The 25908-nt window shown below is 42.8% G+C and overlaps 1 protein-coding gene across 3 annotated transcripts in view; it reads right to left on the reverse strand.

The window, feature by feature from the left end:
• Positions 1–1954: 1954 nt before the first annotated feature.
• Positions 1955–25908, reverse strand: part of MED12L (mediator complex subunit 12L) — a 347645-nt gene continuing 323691 nt past the window's right edge. For all 3 annotated transcript variants that reach the window (XM_062213038.1, XM_062213029.1, XM_062213048.1), the window contains 6 exons: positions 22589–22678; positions 20575–20804; positions 19065–19221; positions 15093–15200; positions 5550–5631; positions 1955–3045 (listed from right to left, as the gene is read on the reverse strand). In XM_062213038.1, coding sequence (XP_062069022.1) covers positions 2993–3045; positions 5550–5631; positions 15093–15200; positions 19065–19221; positions 20575–20804; positions 22589–22678 — 720 coding nt within the window. In that variant the 3' untranslated portion in view covers positions 1955–2992. The remainder of the gene's footprint in view (positions 3046–5549; positions 5632–15092; positions 15201–19064; positions 19222–20574; positions 20805–22588; positions 22679–25908) is intronic.

Below are 25908 nucleotides of genomic sequence, written 5' to 3' on the forward strand. Positions count from 1 at the left end.
AAGCATTTTATTTCATTAAATAATTCTTTACACAACAAGAAAATGGGAGAGTCTAGATCTGTTATATATAATGAAGTTTCACTGTATTTAAAATCTGATCAACCCGATGCAACATGTTTTGCAACTCACTGAAAGTCTTTGTATTATATGCTTAATCAACCTGAAATAATTTGTGGGACACCATATGATTCCTCTCTCCTAATTCTAGAGCCTGGGATTTTCTAGTGTAATTTCTCCAGCATCTACCAAAAACATTTGCCTGTTTAAAAAATTATAGGAACTTGAAAAATGAAAAAGAATTCCATAGGTATTGTTCAGCTACCCAGGTCCACAAAGTCAAAAGCTTTGTAAGCCCGTGCCTATCATTTGAGACACAGAAGAGAGCTGCCTTGTTTCCATCACCCCAGCTTTCAGCTGGCCTCACCTAGAGGTGACATGATTGCTACTAAACTCTGCTGCTAATACCCTGTGGCTGGAAGAGGTCAAAGGCTACTCTAAAGTGATCTTCCTACCTTTGTGGGCCAAGAAGGGTGTACAGATGACAGATGCAACCCTATAATGTAAACAGGTACACCTTAGAGCTTCTTATGTACAAGAATTGAGCTGGTATTCCCAACTCCGTGAGACTTCAAGGGTCTGTCCATAACGGGAGCTGCAGTCTCCATCTAGTGTCAAGAAAATTTCTTCGCCACACAAATTCTGCCGAGGGCTTTCTGTCCTGACCATCTTAATATAAATTCATTTTCTAGAAAAGAAAAGCTGCTCAGGAAGAGCAGTAAGTGGGAGAAAATTTCAATTAAAATTTCCAGTTACTTTCTCTTTAATGCATAGGGGGAAAACAACTTTTAGGTTCTTCCTCAACGATCCACTGAAACTTGGGAATCTAGGGCCTCGCAATGACTCAACTTCCTCACCTGAAAAGAACACAACAAAAGTCTACCCCACAGCTTTTATGTGCAAAGTGATTAAGAATTTAACTTCTGTAAAATATAAAGTGCATACCAATGTTCTGCAATGATAACACTCCCTCATGAAACAACAGTATGACTGCTGTCTGAGCTACAAAAAAATGGTTCAAGCTGAAAACTCACATTTTCAACACCAGTAATTCTTAAAATAAAACAATAAAAAGGAAGGACACAGCTCACTCACTAGGCACAGCATTCACATTTCGGATGTTTTGTCAATGCAGTCATTATATGGATATATTACTTTGAAGAAAAATAACTTCTTGACTTCTAAGTGTGATTTTCAAAAGATCAAACAAACAAACCTGATGTACAAAACCTGTTGAAACATAAAGATACATCTTCTGAAAGCAGATAGGACGTTAATTCAGTGAAAAGAATGGTCTTTAATGTTTTGGCAAAGTCTTTGCCAGCCCAGAGTCAACACAAAATGAGCAGGCTGGAGGGAAATCTTTTCACAGTGTACAAAGCAGTTTCACATGGATGTTGCCACAGCAAAGTAAGCTGACATGTATTTGAGGTCATTTGCATGAGTCAAACTTTGCAATAAGTAACTCACCTAGGAAGATATAAATTATTTATATAATGATTTGCAAAAGAAATTGTCTACTAAAGTTATACTAGCTACATTTAAAAAAAGTAGTTCTATGTGGTTTGCTTATTATAGACAAATCTATTCACAGTCTGCTTAAACTACGTTATATGTAAAATCATATGGCCAAAGAAAAAACACAGAACATGGGAAAATATCCCCCACATATGTTTTCAAATGCCCTGCAATTTTCACATTCAAAATTTTATGCATCTAAATCTAAAAAAATATTATATGGAATACTCTTAAGTTACACAAACTGATAATAATTTACTGTATTTTTTATACTTTAATAGGAGCAAATTACCACATACTTGAACAAAGTTAAAATAGTTACTATTTCTTTATAATAAATTTGATGTATAATTTACTTTACTTGTGCTTTTTGCACCAATTTATAAATACAGTATATGCAATACACAACCCAAGACTGACACCAACGTTGATAATTAAATTCAAAATAGCAAATACTTACCATACAAAATAAACAGCAAATACACCTTTTATGAAAACCAGAACCTTCTGGACTTCAGGGCCAGAGTCTCTGGAACCCATGTCAAGTTAGGACACTGTGGAATCTCAAGCCAGTTGCACAATTCACCCCCCCACCCCCTCCAAATTGGCATAAGATTCAGGAGAACCAAAACTGGACACAGTCATTTTTGCCAAAACTGGCAATAAATAAATGGGACGATTCCACCGTGGTTCCTTCAGGCCTTTAGAATTTACGTGTTTCACCCCACAAAGGCTAAGGCCCTCAGCAATGGAAACAAGTCCGCTCAACTGGACCCGGAGGCTCCCACACTTCGCCAGGTGGTGCTCTCAGAAGCCTTGGATTAAGAAAGTTTGAGTACTAAGCAACAATCTGTTTCAGCACCTTTTGACCATGACAGAAGCAAAGAAAAGTCCTACATAAATAAGAACAAAGTTGATAAAGTGCTTATGAACATTTTGAACATTTCAAATTAGAGTGATGCTAATAAACATCCACTTCACCATCACAGGTTGATGCAGAATGCTCAGGCCACTTTTCCTGCCAAGATCTACCATGCTGTTCAGATCAGTAGTTTGGTCCACCCAGTTTGGAAGAAACAAACTTCATCATTAATGAGCACACAAATAGTTAAACCCACCATCTCATTCTCCCTATAAATGTGTGATTCGAGAAAAAGCACCAAGTCTCCAAGGTCTGCTAGCACATTCTTCCTGGAGTAGGCCTGCATGACCCATGCCCCTCAGCCTACATTAGTCCTGAATGAGACAAAAACCAAACCACAACTTCCCCTCCATTTTCCGTTCAAGTACCTCTGTATGAAGTGTAGCGTAAAATTAAAAAGAACAAAGACACATGTCTAAGGATGACTAATACATTAAATAGGATTTTCTATTTTCCAGTGCAAACATAAAATTTCATGTTTCTCCTCTTCCAGATTCAGAAATGTGAAGGATGCCCATAGGGAGTCACTCCTTGCTGTGGCTGGTTACCTAATGAGAAAAATCCAGAGAAAGACAGTTATAGCTGCAAAATCATGCTACAGATAAATGCTATTCTCAGTGTCACTCTACTAATAGCCCCAGGCATAGGGAACAGATCCACAGCCCCTTGAGTACAATCCTAGTCTTCCAGGACCATAGGGAAGGATTCAGGTACAGCCTCTGAATTTACCTAGCACAGGGACCAACTCTACATCTCATTTAATCAAAAACACAAGGCATCCACATTAGGATAATTGGCCCACCCTCCAAACTAAGAAATACCTCCAACACTAACTCAATACTAAGAGTTTCATAAAGATAAAAACCAAAATTCCTCCAAATATTTATAAAGTCAGCAAGTCTGCTTTAACACAGCACTATAATAGGTAAGAGAAAATAATATGTTGGAAGTCGACAAATTTCTGCAAATGGCCCTACGATAGAGAACTGTGCAAGGGTACACACAAGTGTGACAGTGGCTGCCGTGCGAGTGTCTACGTGTGGGTTGACTCAAGTGCAGGCCTATCCATGTAGCATGCATACACACGTTCACATGCACAAACAGAAAAAATAGTCTGGAGATACCAAAAAAATGACACAGGCTTAGAAAAGCTACTGCTTACATAATTGCATTATTCAATTATTCATTTTCAGCACCTTTTGACCAGGACAGAAGCAAATACAGAGCTCTGGCCACTGATAGGAGGCGTATTATAAATGGAGCTCTCAGGGTGGACAATATTTTAAGTCTATGCATAGTTTTTTATGAATACATTTTTTGTGAACTTTTTGATGACCCCTTGTATTACATGCATTTACCAACTTTTTGTGCTAAAATTTATCTTTTAATTCAACATACTATCCACACTTTTTGAAGCCCTCATGAATACTGAGGTCAATAAGTGAGCTCTGGAAGAGCTCATCTGAGCTTAACTCGCAGCTCTATTCCTTACTGTTGGTTGAATAACCTTAATAAATTCCTCCAAAAAAATGAAGAGAATGTTCTATAAGTGAAAGCCAAAAAAATGATGCTTAGAGGCTGGCTTTGTGGCACAGAGGGTTAAGTCACCACTTACAACACCAGCATCCCATATCAGAGCACTGGTTCAAGTCCTGGATGCTCCACTTCCAATCTAGCTTCCTGGAAAGGCAGTGAATGATGGCCCAAGTGCTTGGGCCTTTGCCACCCAAGTGGGAGACCAGGATGAAGTTCACGGCTCCTGGCTTTTGCCTGGCCCAGTCCTGGCTGTTGTGGCCTTTGGGGGAGTGAACTAGGAAATGGAAGATCTCTCTCTTCTCCCCTCTTCTCTGCTCACTTCTTCCCTTCTTCCTTCCCTCCCTCTCTCTTTCCCCCTCTGCCTCAAATAAATAACCTTTAAAAACAAAGGATGCTTCCTCAAGCTCTTGGGAATTAAGGGTAGACACACTCCCCAAATAACTGCTACTATATAAAAATCATAGGCACCCATTTGTAAATACCAGGAAATAATCTGTGGCTTAAAATGAAATTCTCTGCAAGGATATGAACTATGGAAATCCAATGAAATTTTAGTTACAAATTTATTTAAAAGGCCACACCTATTCAACAGTAGCTAGAAAACAAGATTGGCTTATTTGACTTGAATGAGGTTTTAAGAGGGAAATACTTTTAAAGAAACTAAGTTGTAAACATACACAGGCAGAGCCCACCGTGTAGGAGGGCGTTCCCTCTGCCAGGAAATCAGCCACACAGCAGCAGGCAGAAAATCAAGACTAAAAGCAAGTGGCCCCTCAGGTACAAACCGACCCGGGTCTTTAGAAGATGAGCAGGCTAGCAGACCTGCTGGCCTGCAAGCCACTGCCTTCAGCACACACTGAAGCGAATCATCCGAGACCCAGAGGAGAGTGGTCTCTCTCCCATCCCGTGGCTCCAGCGCTGGGGTGACTGGACTCACTGGTACGCTCAGCGGGCATCGAGGTCGTGACTGCAGAATGGCTGCTGGTCTGCGCTGTATCTACCGGAGCAGCACTACTAGAGAAACCACCCCATAGAGCAGAAGCACGGCCCCGCTTGGCTGTGAGGCTGCAGCTCTGATTTCCCAGAGCCACTGGTCATCAGGAAGGCGAGCGTGGTGTGGCACTGAGAGCAGTGTGGTCCTGGGCTTCCTGGCTCTGAGACCCGGCAGACGGGGCAGGGACAACCTGCTCTCATTCACCGCTAACATTAAAGCTATCTCCTGGGGTGCTGCCTGAGCCCTGCAGCTTTCTAAAAAGCACACCTGTGGTTCTGCAGGGTTCTCCTGAATGGAACGAAACACATCCAGGTTCAGATGGAATCCAGAGGAAACATCCTCACTAAATTTGAGACAGATGGGGGATTTTCCAGGGAAAAAGCATTCAAGCCAAAACCAAGTCAGACCAAGACAAAACAAACATCCAGGACTGAGCCAAATGGGAGATGCCACCACCCGCATGCTGCTTGCTTGCTTGGACTCCCCAGGGGCCATCTGTCCCAAGAAGGGCGCGGTACTTACTAGAAAGCTGCTTCTGGAGCTGCCGCACCAGGGCTGCCGTCTGCTGCTGCTGCTGGGTCTGCTGCAAGCCTTGCCTGGGGAACTGGAAGTGCAATGGGAGAGGGAACAGGAGTCAGCTCGGGGGCAGGCACAGACAAGGAGGGACTCCCTCCCCAAGCCACGCAGCCTGCACTGCGCTTCTAAAGAGAAGGGCCGTGCCCAGAGTGTGGAAATTAGTTTGCGTCTACACACTGCTAACTGGCTGCAGTGTCCCACCCACTCAGGAGCCCACTCCCAGGGGCTTGGGTGGCACTGATGTGAAGAGCCCCGAGGACGGAGTCCACATCCCAGAGAGGGCCCAGTGGCCCTAATTCCCTGGTCGTCTTCACCTTCGCTTCAGCTCATGAGTATCACTACATCACCGAGCATTTTCAATCGAGATGTCTTTGAGGGCTATGGGCCTTGCCTTGCATGAACAGAGAACAGAGACCTCAAGCAAGGGCTCCCCTCTTGGGGCTCTTGCAGGATCAATCAGAGCCGTGGCACCAGATGGGTGCTGAGTGCCTGCGTTCAGTTAAGCTGCTACAAGAAATTGTGGTACTTATTCCCAAGAGGAAGAACATCAGTACCTGGCAGGGGCAAGGTTACTTGTGATCAGATTCACTGGAGGAGAGGATTTGCTCCCACCCCCACCCCTTGAGCTTCAAGGTTCAGATGCACACTCTTCCTTCTCCCTTGCCCCCTCTGCTCCGCTGTCTCCATCCTGCCTGGCTTCTCGCTGATATAACAGAGAAGCCGTCCTGTCCCTTGGTCACGCCACAGCTGGGCCAGCTCCTTCTTGTCTGCCTTGGCAGGCTCTCTCCCAGCCGGAGCCATGCACAACAGGCAGGTAGGGACAGGGCACTCGCAGAGACTGGAGGCCGAGAGCACGGCGAGGCTGGCAGGGTGCAGAGCGGCATTCTGTTTTGCCTTTCCCGGGCAGGTCACTGCTGGCTGAGAGCAGCTCACTCCACGCAGCCGCAGGGCTCACCGAGGACCCCCTCCCCTGGGCTTCGGTTCAGTAACCTCGGCCAGGCCTGTGTGCATCACAGGTCCTAGCGGGGCTCCCTTTCCTCAGCCCAGCTCTTTGTAAAGAGTCCCTTCTGGAAAGTCTCCAGTTTCCCAATCTAAGCACATCTATTTCCTCCTCAGACCTTGCCCACGTGGCTGAAAATAGCCAGGATAACAAGGAGGATCGTTGCATTTGGCAAATAAAAGTACAGAATTCCCAGCTAAATGTGAATTTCACATTAAGCAGCAAATATCCTTTTATTTCTAGGAACGTTTCAATATTATATGTAACAAACATTGCATTTAGTGTTATGTGCACCCTATGCAGTCATTGGGATGTAAGTCCATGAAAGGGTTAATCATTGTTTAATCATATTTAACTGGGAGCCCTGTACTTGATCAGTCATAATTAGAAGGTATTACTGGGTTGATTCCTTTAGAACTCATATTTAGTACAACACCTGGTTTGAGTATTTCTCTCCCACTAGCCCATGTAGACTTGGGTTTATCTGCTGATGCACCCCTAGGGTCCAGCAATGTCAGGCACACAACAGGCACTCAGGAAAAATCAATGCAGTGGCTAAGTCTGAAGTGCCTGCATCCCCACAGTCTTCCTAATAATGAAAGGGATACATAAAAGCAGTGAATTATTTCACCCATCAATTACTAATTTCCCCAATGCAGAGTAGGGAAATGGCAACTTGTCATTTTTTCCCCATAGCTCAAAGCAACAATGAAAAAAAAAAAAAAAAACAGTCTCTTACATATATGGAAATGTTAAAATAAGTGCTTGGTTTTCTATTCAATTGTTTTCATACTTATGCAGAAAAAACATCCAGTGTAACAAAATCTTAAATGGCACTATGTGCCAGACACTGTATTTTGGACACACACAAATACATAATTACATATTTATATATCTTATAAGATAGATATATTTAATATAAACTTCTATGTAAATATAAATATATACCTATTTAATCCTGATGCAGTAGTAACTATGTGCAACCTCTTAGCCAGAGCCCTTGGGACATAGGCATGTTGGAATGCAGGTGCATAGATGGGTTGACTATGAAACATTCACAGAAAATAGACCAGCTCTTCTGGTTTGACCAAGATGTGGCTCTCCATTCAGAGAGATGCTTAAATGCTAACATCTCACATAATGATTGATGTATTAATGTCAATGGCTGATAGGTGATGGGTGAAGAGGCTTGATCCAATTATGGCATCCAGGAGGTGGGCCTAGCAAGAGAGCTTCAGGACATGGGGTAGGTCTGGTGAGAGGGTTCGTCATCTAACCGCCCAGCTATTCTCCCTCTGCTTTCTGGCTGGCCATGTTACCCTCCCTCAGCCATCCTCTACCGTCACCAGATGCCTGAGACAATGGGATACCCAGCCTGGGACTGTGAATCTCTAAGCTGTACCCTGAAAAAAACCCAGCTTCCTAAGTAGCTCCTATCAGGTGATGGTTACATAGTAACCACAACCTGACTAACACACCACGATGGGCAGAGTGCAGCACAGCACTCCATATCAAACATCCACTGTGTGCAGGAACACATATGAATAGTCCTACTGCCAAGGGACATGGAAAAAGCATGGTGCCAGTTCAGGCCAGGTTCTGCCGCAACACAAGCTCACGTCAGATTTTACTGTTCAATGAACTGCAAATTCTTCTTCTACTTTCAGAATTATCTGAATTTGGAGAATGAAGATAAGGAATTGTGACATTTTCCTGTGAGTATTCTCATTGAAGACGTGGGGAAACTGAGGCTGTGCGGGGCTCAGTGATTTGCCCAAATCCCTCCTAGTACTGGGCTTCAGATAGAGTTTTCTGGATCCACAGTCAAAGATCTGAATCAGTATCCAGTGCTAGCCTTTTTTAAAAACTGTCAAACAATAACTGTATACATTTATGAGATACAATGTGATATTAGGATGCATGCATACATTGTAGAATGATTAAATTACCCTAATCAATGTGATCATTGTCAAATATACCCATCTGTTTTTTTTTGTGGTGAGAACTTTAAAAACTTTTAGCAATTTTAAAATACAATCATGATTATTAACTATAGTCCCCATGCTATAAAAAAGGTCACCAGAACTTATTCCTCCTATCTGAAACTGTGTGTCCTTTGATGAACAGTTCCCTTGCCCTGTCTATCCTGCCTCCCCATGCCTATGCTTAATTGGAAATATCAACTTGCATATATTAGGAATTATTTGGAAATAATTATACTCCAAATGGTTGACTGCAAAGGTGCTCATAAACTAGCGTACTGGAGTACACTGTGCTTAAATGCTGAACATTTATTCATTCAACACTTAACTGCCTTCCTTAAGTTCATTCAAAACCGGCTTCAAATGGTGTAATTCATAAAAGGAGACACTGCAGTGATCCCCTCCGATGCTACATTTTGCAGAGGCCACACGGTCACAGTGAGACTCCTAGGGAGTGCCTGTATGTGTATGCACGGGCAAGGGTGTGCATACGGCAGGAACAGGGAGGTCGTGTGCTGGTGGCCTTAAGAGGAAGCACACATTCAGCCTCCTACTGTGGTCTGGGAATGCCTGGCGGAGGGTCACAAGATTCTCTCAGGGTATTTGCAAAGTCTAAGCCATTTTCATAATACCGAGATACTCCGCTTTTTCCCTCTCTTTCCCTCATGAATGCAAAGCACTTTTCCAGAAGCTATATAACATGTGACCTGGAACGAACTGAACGTGATTATTAAGCCGGATATTAAGGAAACATTTTCAACTGTTAATATCATTCTGGTTTTTTTATTTCATTTTGAAAACACCTGCTTTTTCATAAAGTGTTTTTTTCTGCTAACAAATTAGTTTACATTAAAATAAGTTGCTAAACATTCCTCGTTTAGTCTCTGGTGCAGTAAATATTGCGAGATGAACAAAAGTTCTTTGGGTCCACAACAATTTTTACATGAGATGGGGTTCTCAGACCAACTTCCTTAGGCTGACCAGATCTATATTTCCAGATTTCTCCATAGTGTTCCACCACACCTGCTTCCTCTCAAGGGCACCCCAAAAAGTTGTCACTGGCTTTCCCCTCTACCGGAACAACAGCAGGCAATTTCCCGAGCTGTGCAGCGCCTTCCGCAGGAGGCAGAGTTGGTGGCAGCCCCCCCACCGCATGGAAACCTGACTGTGCGCCTTTCAGATCAAGTCACTGCAAAGAACGTCAGCCTGGACTGGCAAAACCATCAGGAGAAATTCAAGTACCTTCCCTCCCAGGGCTCTCCCCCAGACTTTCTGAGTTTTTCTGCAGCTAATGTGCTGGAAAGCTGGAATTTAAATGGTTCCTCTGGGTGCTTCTGATGCTTAGCTGGGCTGTGGAGTCATCACGGTGGCAGCAGCCGAACCTTTACCAAGACAGGTCAATCAGTGGGTTCATGGACGTTCACTAATGGTCCTAAAACCGCAGTCTGTGTCTGTTTACTCTTCCCCACTTGAAGATGATAAATGCAGTGGGAAGGATTCTTCTGGACTGCACTCATCCAGGCGAAGATCCTGGTCCCTCTCACCTGTGTACTTCGGCAGATGTTCGTTCCTCCCTACATCCCTCTTAACACCCTCCATAAAAACTACGCCTTTCCGAGATCAGCTCAGGTTATCACCCAGTCCCTCACACATTCAAAGAGTGAACCACTCCTCTTATACTCTGGGTCCAGTGTAGATGCCTCAGTTATCAAACATTAGGAGTGATAGGGCAGTTGCTTCTAAGTCTGGATTCTGGGCGTTTTGAGGGCAGAAACGCTGTGCTCCTGCTGTAATCACAAGAGAAAGCCCAGAACTCAGTCCTGTCGGGCCAGTGTGGTGAAACTCGCCAATGCGGTTGAACCGCTCTCCAGGGAACACCATTCTCTGCTGAAATTTGCAAAGAATGTCCTCTGACTGATCCCTAAATTGATGAACACACAGTTGGTTCAGTGATACTTAGTTCTACTGCTCAGTCACTGCAAAGGCAAAAATGTTTCTAACCAGTAACTGCTATGAGTTCACCGAAACTCTCCTCTCTCAACTTGAGCTTGTCTGGGCGCCAGCAGCAGGCACAGACACGCCAGTAGCAGGGCTGGTACGGTGAGCACCTTTACACTCTCAGATGGTTTATACATCTTGCCACTGAATTATATTTTCCTTTTCTTATGCAAAACACGCCATTCAATTTTGTTTTCCTTGCTATAGCACTGAACAAATGTGTTGTTCACCAAACGTTTATCAAAATCCAGGCACATTTTTGGGCCATCTGATCACCTGTGAAAATGGTGTAGGGTCTATATATTTTTAATAAACACATAATAAATCATCTGAAATGTACAGAGAACTAGTGGCTGGTGCATTCAGAAGATTTATTATGTATTTATCTGCAAGGTAACTAATAACTTGCCATTAGTCATTGTTTTTTGATCTGCACATAGTTCAGTGAGGAAAAAAATGTATCAAATATGTTGGCTCTCCTGTTATCAGAAATCCAAGCAAACAGAAAAAACTCTTGTATAAACACTACTTCTCCTTTGTCTTCAAAAAGAAAAAAAAAATCCAAGTTAATGCAAAGGAAAGCAATGTAACGCAACAATGTTCTCGAGACCTAATTTCTTTAACTTGAAAACAAGAGTATTATATGACTACATCTGAATTCCAGACACATTTTGAAGATTTCTATGAATGGAACTTATGAATTCTTTGATAAATACTACATAACACTATCAATGGAATCACTGACTAAAAGTTAATGCAATTGTCTAAGTAACTAGTGCTGCTATTAAGAATTTTTTTAAAACACTGATTTATTTATTTGAAAGTCAGAGTTACAGAGACAGAGAGAGAGAATCTTTCATCATCTGGTTCACTCTCTGAATAGCTGCAAGAGCTCAAGTGGGGCAGGCTAAAGTCAGCAGTTCGATCTGGGTCTCCCACATGGGAGCACTTGGGCCATCTTCCGCTGTTTTCCCAGGCCATTAGGAGGGAGCTGGGGGGCTGGCACTGTGTCACAGCGGGTTTAAAGCCTCAGCCTGCAGTGCCAGCATCCTAAATGGGCACCGGTTCAAGTCCCAGCTGCTCCTCTTCTGATACAGCTCTCTGCTATGGCCTGGGAAAGCAGAAGAAGATGGCCCAAGTCCTTGCGCCCCTGCACCCACGTGGGAGACCTGGAGGAAGCTCCTGGTTCCTGGCTTCAGATCAGCTCAGCTCTGGCCGTTGCAGTCATTTGGGAAGTGAACCAGCGGAATGGAAGACCTCTCTCTCTCTCTCTGGCTCTACTTCTCTCTGTAACTCTGTCTTTCAAATAAATAAAAATAATTCTTTAAAAACAAAAGTAGGGAGTTGAATCAGAAGTGGAGCAGCCGGGACATGAACTGGCACCCACATGGGGTGCCAGTATTGCAAGCAGCAGCTTTACCAACTGTGCCACGTCAGCCCCATTAAGCATGTTTTTATAAGGCAAATATTTAGGCGTGGGTGTTTGGTGAAGCAGTTATTGGGATGTGGGTAGTGAACCAGTGGATAGAGGCTCTCATGCTCTGTCCCTCTATACCTCTCAAATAAACAAAAAATTTAAGTGCACAAATATTCAATATCATACTGACACAAAGGTCAGCTGATGGAAAAATAAAAAAAGGTCAACTTCTTAAAGCTTTCTGGAGCATGTTTTCCAGGTCATTGAAGACAGCCGGAGTTTAAGATGAAAATAAAGGAGACAGCCAGAGGATGCAAGCATTATTTTCTGAAAAGCTGAAAGTAGCTTTAAAGAAAAGATAATGTCTAGCCAATATAGTTAATAGTTAGCTCAATTATAACACACAGGCTTTAAAAATATTTTTAAATAAAAAAGTGTAATTTAGGCCAAAACTAGAGAGGCCAAATATATTTTGCTAGGAAGGGGACCCATGTTCCTATTTCCAGATGTTCCTCCTTCACAGAAGGCAAGCAAATTAAGTCAGCAAAAGGCAATGCAGGGAATGCTAATAAACTGACACAGGATTTAATCTGTAAGCATGGATTTTTTTTTCTTTATTTAGTTCTTTTCACAGAAAAGCAGTTTTCTGAGGACACATTTTAAAGAAGCATTGGTTTTTGTCCTAAGTCAGTTTTACGCCTAGATAGTCTTGTTATAAGGTAGATACATGCCTATGCGGGTGGTCATGATCATGGTCTCACATGTCCTAGCTGATGCTGTCAACACAGGAGACAACTAGCAAGGGGGTATTCAAACAACAACAAATCAGATGCTGCTGCTTTGCAAGGCATGGAATCAAAAACCCCTTCCAGCAAGGTGTCCTGAATTTCTCCTACCTTTAGATCTCTGTTATGAGCTGCAGCGCATCCCGCAAAACAGACTTGCTGAAATCCCTATGCTCAGTACCTCTGAAAGTGACCCGATTTGGAGACAGGATCGTTACAGAAGCAATCAAGTGAAAATGGAGTTATCGTGACTGGTGTCTGATATGGCTGGTGTCCTTAGAAAAAGGGGAAACTTGTGCACACACATGCACACAGCAAGAACGCCATGTGAAGGTGCAGGCAGAGTCAGGATGAGACCCTGCAAATCAAGGCCTGTCAAAGCTTGCCTGTAAACTGCAGAGGTGAGAGGACCAGGACATGGGACAGCTCCTCCCTCACAGCGCTCAGGAGAAGCCAACCCTGCTAACACGTCCACCTGGACCTTCTAGCCTCCAGACCTGTGAGAGTACAAATACCTGCTGTGTAAGCCACCCAATCTGTGTACTTGGTTACAGTGGTCCTAACAGCCTAACAGAACCAACCTCCCCAACTCTTCTAAACTGAACACTACCTTCCCCGTGTGGTGCCCCCGTTCTACCACTCCCCAGGCGTCTAAGTCCTCCAGGGGCAGGAAGCATGCGTTACTGCACTGGCATGTTTCACGGCGTCTGGCAGATGCTGGGCTCTACCAAACATGCTCATAAGCAAACTCAATAGGAGTATCACCCAACAGCAGCAGGGCAAGTCCTCAGGAGGGCAGTGGCCATGTCACCCCTACCACTTCTCCTTGATAAGCATGGGCTCACTTCTCTACAACACACAGCTTGCTTATCACCTGCTTCTCCAGCAAAGAAATAAGCAAAATGAACACTGGCCATTAACAAGAAGGCAATTTGCTGGAGAGCTTTATAATACATACTAGGAAGTATTTATAACACATACAATAAATCTTAGTGGAAATCATAAGGAGCAAAACCAAAAGATAAAGGGAAACGAATTTCTTAACATTGCTGAAGCTTTACACTGTTGTAATAAAGATAGCTACAGATAACTTTGTTCTTATACTTCTGTTTCCTTTTAATGTGAGAAGACCAAAAGAAAAGGATGTATTTTAATAATGAAATCAGCACACAAATGAGAGTTATTTGTACCCTCATTTTTATTGCAGCTTAATTCACAATAGCTGAGATGCAGAATGAACCTAGATATCCATCAACTGATGACTGCATAATGAAAATGTTGTATATACACATTATGGAATACTACTCAGCCATAAAAAAGAATGAAATCATGTCTTTTGCAACAAAATGGATCAAAGTGGAATTTATGCTTAGTGAAATAAGCCAATCTCAAAAAGAAAAATATTATATGTTTTCTCTGGTATGTAGCAGCTAATACAACATACAAAAAAGATGTATAGCAATGAAATGGTCACTTTGGGACATGATTGTCATTTTCAACTCATGCTTATACTTCTGTGGAACTGTGGCCTTCCTACTTTTTACTTATTGAATATGATGATTAGTGGTGAATTAACACTGTGAATATACACTGGATTAAAATTATATCTTTGCAAAAACTGATGAAGGCTGAGGATTGGGAGGGAGTATGGAAGTGTGGTTGTCTTCTTGGAACTGTACCTATGGAATGCATACATTTTCTTTAAAAAAATGAAAATGACTGGGGCCAGCGCCATGGCTCACTTGATTAATCCTCTTCCTGTGGCGCTGGCATCCCATATGGGCGCCGGGTTCTAGTCCCAGTTGCTCCTCTTCCAGTCTAGCTCTCTGCTGTGGCCTGGGGAGGCAGTGGAGGATGGCCCAGGTGCTTGGGCCCCTGCACCCGCATGGGAGACCAGGAGGAAGTACCTGGCTCTTGGCTTCGGATCGGCGCAGCGCGCAGGCCGTAGTGACCATTTTGGGGGGATGAACCAACGGAAGGAAGACCTTTCTCTCTGTCTCTCTCTCTCACTAACTCTGCATGTCAAATAAAAAAAAATAATAATGAAATGACTAAAAGCCCTAAAAGCCCACCTGTCATTATTAATTCTAAACTTATTTGGGAGAAAGTCATTGGCAAGAATCTGGGCACATATTTAAGCCTGTAACATGCTGTCTTCTATTAAAGTATACACACACACACAGAGAAAATGTTTGAAATTGGAAACAGTCTTGTTTAACAATGGGTGGGGCAGTTAAGCAAATGGTAGTAGAGTAACAAGGGACAGATTTCATAGCTCAGGTCTGGTTCCAGAACACCGGAACTTACCAAAGGCTGCTGGGGCTGCATTGCTTGGAGACCGAGGGGCTGACTCTGGGGCTGTGCGGACTGCGGGGGCTGTGGGGGCTGCTGGGGTTGGGGGGGCTGCTGCTGCATCTAGAAGGAAAGAAAAAGAATCGTGTGCTTAAAAGGAAGGGGTTCGGATCATTCTTGAGTCACCTACCCCTATGTACCTTCTAACTAATTATTCTATTGTGACGAAAATAGTGTATACCTGCCTCCTCCATCTTTACCCATTCGTCCTTCAAACTATGGAATCAACCACGTGCCCACCATCAGATAAAGGGATAAAGAAAATGTGGTATACATATGCAATGGAATATTATCCAACTATAAAAAATCAAATATTGGGGCCAGCGCTGTGGCGCGATGGGTTAATGCCCTGGCCTGAAGCACCGGCATCCCATATGGCCACCGGTTCTAGTCCCAGCTACTCCACTTCTGATCCAGCTCTCCGCTATGTCCTGGGAAAACAGTAGAAGATGGCCCAAATCCTTGGGCCCCTGTACCCGTGTAGGAGACCCAGAAGAAGCTCCTGGCTCCTGGCTTCGGATCGGCGCAGTTCTGGCTGTTGCGGCCAATTGGTGAGTGAACCATCGGATGGAATACCTCTCTCTCTCTCTCTGCCTCTCCTGTGTAACTCTGACTTTCAAATAAATAAATAAATCTTTTTAAAAAATCAAATTTTACCATTTGTATCAAAATGGATGCAACTGGAGGACATGATGTTGAGTGAAATAAGCCGGACACAGAAAGACAAATACCTCATGTTCTCCCTTATGTGTGGGAGCTAAAATGTAAAAATAAATAAATAAATAAATAAACTAATTAATTTAAAAAAAAAAAAAAAAACCAGAAAGAGAGGCCGGCATTGTGGCATCGTGGGTAAAGCTGCTACCTGCAATGCCAGCATCCAATAAGCTCCACTTCCAAGCCAGCTCCCTGCTAATGGCCTGGGAAAAGCAGCAAAAGATGGCCAAAGTGCTTGCACCCCTGCACCTATGTGGGAGATTCAAGTGAAGCTACTGGCCCCTGGATTCGGTCTGGTCCAACCCTGATGGTGCAGCATCTGGGGAGGAAACCAGCAGATGGAAGCTCTCCCTTTTTCTTCTCTTCCTCTCTGTAAGTCTTTCCAATAAATAAATTAACTAAAACAGAAATTCCTGTGTGTATCAATATTGCTGCAAATATAGTTTTGTCAAACCTTATATTTTTGTCAAACCAAAGGTTAATAATGATCTACTAATATAGTTTTAATGAGCTATGATTATCTTAAAATTTACTGTGTATGAGTGAAATGGACATCTTTTCATTTGATTATTTATAGTCCTTGCCTATATTTCTGCACTTCTATGGTCTTTTTATATTTTACTTGTTGAACTCTTAGTGGAACAATAAGCCTTTCGGTATAATGTAAATTAAAAATGTGTTATATCAAAAATTAAGAGAGAGAGAGAAAGTGAGGGAGGGAAGGGAAAGGGAAATATCATATTCTTAGAATTGTATCCATGAAGCATGTGGAGTCGGTTCTCTTTGTATTAACATCACATTAACATGAGAACTGTACTGCATTAATTATCATGCATTTGCTGTGACCCTAAGAATCTATTAATAAATTCCTTAAAAAAATTTTTTAAAAAAAGAGCCAGACCCAATTCTGCTCTTTCATAAAGCTTTCTCAGAGGACATCAAAGCCCAAGACCTCTTTGACTGTCTACACCATCCTCCACTGTCCAGAGATGCCCTTTGTGCTGTTTCAACTGCCTTCATGTCCTTAGCCCTTGCACGTGGTTTGTCCTAACCTGTACTACCAGATTAGACAAGCACTGCGCAGGGGTTCTCTTTTCATTCCCTATGATATCGAGAGGACCTCTTGAGGACTAGATTTTTTTTTTTCCCAAGATGCAGACTAACCTCTGTGGAAAGCTCCAGCAAAAACTACCAGCATAAAATCAGAAATCACATCAGCGACAAAACTGGCTCAAGTCCACAGAGCTTGGCAAACACTTCCAAGCCAGAGAGGAAACAGACCAGACAAGCACCAGGACGGACACAAAGAAGAAATGGAAACAGTTGTTCTGTCTCAGTGACCCTTAAAGGGGCTTCACTCAAACATTTCTGATGGTGACAGCCCCCAATTTTTTTTTTCATCCCTTGCATTTTTCCAATTTGGTTTGCAAATTATGCATCTTCTTTAGAGCAAAGTAATAAATAGTTATTGCTGGATAGCATTTCTCACCACGTGATAATGTTCCTCCAGCAGAAGTCTGGGCACAGGGACCCCAAGAACATGAACAATTGAAAACATAAGTATTAAAAATTCTGAAATGTATCCTCAGAGCACAGGAAAAAAATGACTTAAGGAAATACCCTCGAATAGTAAAGGTCATATTAGTAGTAACAACACCAAACTAGCACTTTAATTGCATTTTCTTATTTAATTACTCCTCACATTTAATGCACAGGTACTATGATTAGTTCTACTTTACTGATGACAAAACAAGATTTAGAGAGAGAGTTCACCATCTCTCAGATAGCATCTAGGCGGTGAGTGGTTCTGGCCATTAGTAGGCCACATTCTCCCCAAACAGATTACCACATGTAAGCAATTTTGTGACACAACTTTTCTTCCAAAAGGTCAACAATTAGGATGTAACCAGTGACATTGGTTACATCCTAACTGTGAAGCCCAGTTCCACAGAGGTTTTATGTTGGCTTCTGCTTGTTGCCTGCGGGTGGTACCAACCAGAATTTCATGAACCAACCTGAATTCAGACCACAAACCCCTTTGTGCTTATGGCTCAAATTCTCAGGGGAGATTTTCTTTTTGCCCTTCCTTCCAACAGCATCAAGGCTGACATCCGGAAGCTACCCTGCAAGCTTTTCTTGCATGGCAGGTCTACTTCCACTCAGCTCACACAGAAAGCACAACCCTTCCATACCCGGTTCTACCAGACTCCCCACTCCTGGTGTTTTCTTCTTTTTTTCTAGTACATAAGAGTGCAACTCAGGTTGGACTGCTAATAGGCTTAGCACCCACTGGACAGTCTCACCAGGAAATCTCTAATGTAGTCACAAGATAAGCCCTTCACAATGAAAACGAAAGGCACAGGTGAGCAGACCAGTCTCTACTCCTTGAACAAGGAAATTAGGTCAAGATCGTGTAAGGGGAGAAATCTTTTACTGGGAGACCTAAATATGTTTATTAGGTAAGTGAAGAATGGTTCTTTGGATTCTAAATTGATTTTCATTATATCAGAATGGCAGGGAAACAAAGAGAGAGACACACAGAGAGGGAGAGATCTCCCACCCACTGTTCACCCCCAAATGCTCACTACAGCCTGGACTGGGCCAGAGAGAAGGTGGGAGTCTAGAACTCAATCTGATCTCCCACATGGGTGGCAGGGACTCAAGTATGTGAGCCATCCCCTGCTGCCTCCCAGGTGCACCTCAGCAGGAAGCTGGACCAGTTCTCAGGATTCTAACCGAGAAAGGAGGAAACATCCATCCTATGTTCCTCCAGTTTCACAGCCTAATCAGACTAGAGGCATTACAGAAACTGTTCTGGATTACAGACCTCTCTAGGAAACCAATGAAAGTCCTAGACAGTTCAGGTTTTTTTTTAATCATATATATGAAATGTTTATTCAAATTACACAGCCCCTAGTTAAATAGTAATGAGGTAAGCTGAAGCTTCTCCTATTAAAATAAAGGCATCATCTGCCCACCTCACCCTCAAACGTTCGTGAAAGAAGAAGATGCTCTGCAAAAGGGTACTTCCCCGCCCTCGACCTGGAGAAGCACAGAGAAAACTCTTGCCCCCAAGTTGGAAGCAAACTGCGCCAGTTTAGCTCCTTGGAAGTAGGCAATTAGTCTCAAGTGTCTCTCATTGCTTAGGGCTGCTGTGTACTGGCCCTGTGTGACGGGTGATGGCACTGCCCTCACCTCCCCGCCCAATACCTGGAGGAGTCTTTGCTGCTGTCTAACTTGCGGCTGTCGGGGCCTCATGGGGTCCTGAGGCAGGGGCACCGAGGGGAGGTTGGGATGTGCGGAAGTCAGTACAGCGTCGATTCCTCCACCCACCAGCGGGCTCTGCTGTAGAGCCTGATGGTTCAATCTGGCAAAAAAATAAAAATAATGCAACTTGTTTTCAGGCCCAAGTGTACTGTCAAATTTTTAACCTGCACCACCAGCACAAGACGCATGCCCACAAAGAAACTATCAGAGTTCAGTCATCTGCATGATTCAAATAGCATCAAGATCAGTGGTTAAAATAATAGATGTGACCACTTGAAAAAGAACAGCAAGCAAACTACTTTGGAAAAAATTGCAATTGTGTGCAAATTTCTTCCAGAAAATAGTTCTAATAATAGACATTAACTGGACATTTACAAGTTAGGCACTGGGCTCTGAAGTTCATGCTCCTGAGCCATGCTATGCTATGCTACCACTTAAACAGTGAATATAATGTAGGGTTTCCAAATTCACATATTTTGCCAAACGGGCTGCCACAAGTATTGCCAGCTTTCCAAAATAATCAATTATCCGTTGATGGTTACATGGGGGAACTATGCTGCTATCTGCCAAGGGTGCAAAGTTTTGCATGAAACTTAAATTCTTCTAGATAATTCCAACCTATTGGATAATATCCAATAGAACTTTCTATGATGCTTGAAAAGTTTTCTGTCTGCACCATCCAATAAGAAAACCACAAGCCACCAGAGCCAGCTACGTGATTCTCAGGTCTCAGAGAAAAACACAACATCCCGTGTGACTGCACAGGTCACATATGGTAAAGCTGGCCCTGCTGTCCACCCTGGGCTGCCGTACACTTGAAATATGACTAGTGGAGCCGAGGAACTGGACTTTAAATTTAATTTTAAGTAGTCTAACTTTTAATAACTACTTGTGGCTGGCAGCAATGTAACAGTGCAGTTATGATCTACGTGTAAGGGATATGAGTAAAACAAGAACTGAGCAGAGTCGATTAGGATCCTTTTTTGAACGTCATCCCTGAAGTGTAAAAGGTAGGAACCAGTAATAACAAAGCTCTCTGAGCTCTATGCACACTTAGTACTGCGATACTAAATTCAATGGCTCTGATCAACAAATTCTAAGACATGGCTTACAATATTGAATAGTTTCCTCTCTCATATTTTTAACAACCACCACAAAACTTCTAAGAAGTGAAAAAGGGAAAAACACTGGCACTAAACATGGTGTTATCATCCAAAAGTTATGACATCGACTCCATGGAATACAAGAGGCAAAGCAGAGAGGCCTGGAGTGAAGTCAATGAGATGTGGCACTTCTTGTTCTTGTCCTGTATCGGGAAGATACTAAAAACGACAGGGCAGAATTCAAACACAAACGCTCAGCAAAACAGTAACAGAGTGCCGAGCCCTAGAGAAGCGTAACGAAGACGAGGACGCGAGCGTTCACGCCTGCCACCGTGTCTCCGCGGCGTCACCTCTGAGAGCCTGGGAAGGGCTGCAGGTAGGGCGAGGCCTGCTGCTGAACGTAGCTGCCGGGCTGCTGCTGAATCTGCCGGAGTCTCTCCATCAGCGCGGGGCTGGAATGTGCTGCTGGGTAGGCCCGAGAGTTGTAGCTGGGAGACAGGACCACGCTGCCGGCCTGCTGCTGGGCTGTCTGCTGCAAAGACATCTGGGTTCCATACATCGTGTAGCCCTGAGGCATGGTCTGCGGGACCGCACCAGGGAAGAAGTCAGTGTTGATCTACCTCCCAGATCTCCTGGCACTAAGGCGCACCAGGAAAACACAACCCCAGGAGGACCTCTCTGAAATTCACTGTTCCAAGGCTCAGACTCAGAACATGAGAAGGACTGCTCTGGGGGCAGGGAGGCTAGCCAGAAAGCTCTAGGATGAACTGATACATAATGATCCAACAGAAGCCGCAATTTAAAAAATGAGAACCCTCACTTGATTAAATTGGCCTTTGAAGATCAACTTCCTATTGTGAGGGGAGTATAGGCATATTTCTATATCGGAGTAGTCAGGCAATCATCCATACTTGGAGTGCATAGATGACATTAATGTTTAACAGATCACAGCATCAGTAATGTCATTTGCAAAAGTAGCCAGGAAACTACTCATGCTCAATGTAAATTAAGATAATGGAGTATACTTCCCTGATATAAGACTATACTTCCCTTGGGTGTGATAAATGTAACTGTAACTATTCCCATTCCTCCAACCAAATATATATATATATATATATATATATATATATATATATATATATATATCACAGAAAAAACAAAAACTACTAATACCTGAACCAGGAACAAAGGGTCCTGGTTGGACTGCTGCCCATTTGAGCACTCTAGCTTTAATCTGAATACAAATTGGGAAGGAAGAACTCAAACTACCCCTCTTTGCAGATGATATGATTCTTTATTTAGGGGACCCAAAGAACTCTACTAAGAGACTACTGGAACTCATAGAAGAGTTTGGCAAAGTAGCAGGATATAAAATCAATGCACAAAAATCAACAGCCTTTGTATACCCAGGCAATGCCATGGCTGAGGAAGAACTTCTAAGATCAATCCCATTCACAATAGCTACAAAAACAATCAAATACCTTGGAATAAACTTAACCAAGGACGTTAAAGATCTCTACGATGAAAACTACAAAACCTTAGAGAAAGAAATAGAAGAGGATACCAAATTTTTTCTAATCAATATTAAATATGAGTATTTATTTCACTAAATCTTGAGACCTTAAGTAGCCCTAAGCTTCTGTTGGATCACTAGATACAATTTACAGAACAGAATGCCAATTAAAGGTAGTTGAATGCCTTGGACTTGGAAGTCAGAGTGATGTGTAACGGACTTCTGGCAGGCAGCATGAGTGGATCAAAGCTGAAGGGCTCAGTGCCCTGACCTTGGCTTTCTTTATAGTATATATGCTAGTGTAAGAATTTGTCTTAAATCCTCACATCCTTCCACTCTGTTTTACAGAAAAGGAAATTACAGCTCAAAATTAACTTGTACAATGTCACAGAGTGGGCAAGGTGCCAGAAACTATGCCAAGATCTGATTCCAGGACCCATTATCTTCTTATTCTATACATTTCCTCATTGAAGCTATCTTTAAATGCAATATTTTCAATTATGAATTGCATCATTATATATGGTAACAAAATAAGTAGCTCCAAGATGAAGCACTTCAGTTTTCTACCATCATCAATATAGAAGCTTGAATTTATTTACATTTTTAATTGAAGAGTTTTCTAAAATACTTTATGCTGCTTAATCAGTCAATCCTAAGAATTGTTTGCAATTACTGGTAATGCTTTCCTGAAATGCCAATTATGAGCTCTAAGTAACTAACTTCTGATCCCACAGGGAGTTGATATCATATTTACTTGATTTCTTTCTCCAGAGAGAGAGAGAGAATGAATGAGAATGAGAATGAGAATGAATGAGAAGTCCCAGCATCACCAAAGAAGCAAACATGGGTACCTGTGTTTGCTGCAGCCCTGGATACTGAGGGAGTTGGAGGGAGGGCCGTGCTTGTGCAGCAAAGAGAGCAGCCTGGTCCCCTGGCTGGCCCTGGAAAACAAAGCCAAAGCAAAGCCATGATTCCTAATGACAAGGGCTTGATGTGAGCTTCCGGTCAATAATCCCAACAACCCCTGACACCAAGTCTCACTGCATGAATATTCAAACTGCATTCAATCCTATTTCTCATCAAGTTCCTATGTGTGTACAGACTGTTGAGCTTTTCTTCTAAGAGGAGTGTGTGTTCCCATGACTGCATGGACATGGAGACAAGCTTTAGCGATCAAAGTTCTGCTCAGCAGAGTTCTCGGATGCTTCCCAGCATACTCCAGAGTGTAACAAATGCTCCTCTGGGGTGAAAGGCATGATCCTCCAAGTATGAAATCTGGAACCACAGGGCAACATCACACAGTGCCAAAAAAAAAAGTGGTGGTGTAGTCAAATGGCAAATAGAAATTTCATATTTTTGTAAAATTTTCTTCACAATGACCTAAACACTGCCTATTTAGCCATATATTCAAGGGATAAATTCAGTGCCCAATCTGATTCTAATAATCAGCTATAATAAAAAATTTAAAAATTGTACACATAGAATTGTAACACAGTATAAAATTAAACCAGTTATTATCTGTTCACCAGATAATACATGTTAATTTAATACATGTTTTGGCCTTAGGAAAATACACTCGCAGAGGCAGCTCTATGTGTGTTTTTATGTTTTGGTGGTATAAGATATTTCATGAACGCTCACAGTGATAATGATACAAAGAGCCCTAGCCTCCTACCACCCCTGGCTTTTTCCCAAGATTTACAAATTATACAGAATGAGGTTTACTATAGGTATTTTACTATCATCTTACAACAAATGTTCTCATTTTAGAAACTGTTGTTGAATTATGGATCCATAAAACTATCTTAATGTGCCTGGAAAATGGTGTAGGTATTTCTAGCAGGGAGAAAGGGATAAAATTTAGCTTAAGAGGAACAGGAGCCGGTGCTGTGGCATAATGGGTAAAGCCACTCCCTGCAGTGCTCACATCCCATATGGGCGCTAGTTTGAGTCCTGGCTGCTCCACTTCTGATCCAGGTCTCTGCTATGGCTTGGGATAGCAGTAGAAGATGGCCCAAGTCCTTGGGTCCCTGCACCTGCGTGGGAGACCCGGAGGAGGCTCCTGGCTCCTGGCTTTGGATCAGTGCAGTTCCGGCCACTGCAGCCCATTGGGGAGTGAACCATTGGATGGAAGACCTCTCTCTGCCTCTCCTTCTCTCTCTGGGTAACTCTTTCATGTAAATAAATAAATCTTTAAAAAGAGAGAGAGAGAGAGAGAGAGAAAGGGAGGGAAGGAGGGAGGGAGGGAGGGAGAACAACAATGATTGCTAACAATCTATTGTGGAGCTTCGAGTCCTGGCTGCTCCACTTCCAATCCTGCTCCTTGCTAATGCACCTGGAAAAGTAGCAGAAGATGGCCCAAGTCCTTGGGCCCCTGCCACTCATGGGGGAGACCCTATAGAAGCTCTTGGCTCCAGGTCTGGCCCAGCCTTGGCCATCATAGCCGTTTAGGGAGTGCACCAGCAGCTGGAAGAACCCCCCACCCCATCTGTCTCTCTGTAACTTTTGCCTGTCAAATAAATAAATAAATCTTTTAAAAATTTTATTATATACCAGGGCCTGGGTTTCTCATTCTTATTTTTCTCACAAAAACTCTGAAGGGAAGGAGTATTATCCCCATGTTCTTCAGAGAGGGACAATCAAGCTTAAAGCACCCAAGCAGCCTAGCAGGCCAGGCAGCCTGCACAAGGCCTAAGCAGCCCCATCAGTCCTGGCAAAGCCATGATCAGATTCACCTCAGGGACTGGGACTGCACACTCACAGCACTTTCCACTAAAAATCAGACACTGTCATAGGTGACATACAGGATGAAAATATGGCAATGCTTTGTTGTCTATTAAAATCACCCAGTAGGAAACCAATAGGAGAATGTCTATTAGGACTTGTTAATGAGATACTGAACCCAAATGTACACATCAGGCAGTTAGGTACTTCCTCTGACCCCTCTACATACGATCACCTGGGATCATGGATCAAACTTCAGCCTCTCCAAAAGGGACTATCCATCCAGAAGTGGACAAAACACAAATATCTGAGTGCACCTGCTATGCTATTAGTACATAACAGCTTCATCAAGAACCTAACCTTTTAGAATAGTGTACCACGAATATGTTCCCAACCTTCAGTTTCTTTAACATCTTAAATACAATTCTCTCTCCACTTGCTTGGGTCTAATAAAAACAGCCATCCAGGAGAACCCATGTCACAACAGTGTGGTCATCGGGAGTCCAAAACTATTTTTCCTAAAGTATTCAAATGGCTCTTGATCCTCCAAAAACTATGCCACAGAATCCTTAAGTTAACAAGCCCTCTAATTATCACTGCTTATCCAGTACTCCTTGACGTTAGCATCATATAAAGGACTCTGAGAAACACAGTTGTCTTTGTGGGGACAAATATATGTATGTTATGATTTTTACAGAAAATAAAAGCAAATTAATTATGTGTAAGAATTTTGGAATCAACAGGTCATCTAGAATACCCAGATCCGGTTTCAACTTTGAAGGAAATGGGATGTGATCTCTACATGACAGCTGTGTGCAGATGTACAAAGCAGATCTCTCCAACTCTGTACTCTTCCTGTGATTAAAAACCTTATAAAAATGATTTATACTGTGGGACAGGTCAGAAACTAGAATATTAATAAGGTATATATTTCAGTTACCAGGCAACACTCCTCCATCAACAAGTATTCGCTGGGATCACAAAGGCTTAAGAATATGATGTAGGGACTGGCACTGTGATGTAGCGGGAAAAGCCACCGCCTGCAGTGCTGGCATCCCATATGGGCGCTGGTTCGAGTCCCAGCTGCTTCACTTCCCATCCAGCTTTCTGTTATGGCCTGGGAAAGCAGAGGAAGATGGCCCAAATCCTTTGGCCCCTCCACCCACATGGGAGACCCAGAAGAAGCTCCTGGCTCCTGGCTCCAATTGGCTCAGTTACATCCACTGCGGCCATTTCAGGACTGAACCACCAGATGGAAGACCTCTCTCTTTTTTTCTCTCTCTCTCTGCCTCTCTGTAACTCTGTCTTTCAAATAAACTAATATTAAAAAGAATATGATCTGAAAATATTTTCATTTTTTAAATTAAACAACAAACCAATATTCAAGGAAAAACACTTAACTCTAAAAGAAGCTTGGAGGAAAGAATTAAAAATTGAAGCACAGTTG

Source organism: Lepus europaeus, chromosome 2 (genome assembly GCF_033115175.1).
Source record: "Lepus europaeus isolate LE1 chromosome 2, mLepTim1.pri, whole genome shotgun sequence".
Lineage (NCBI taxonomy): Eukaryota > Metazoa > Chordata > Mammalia > Lagomorpha > Leporidae > Lepus > Lepus europaeus.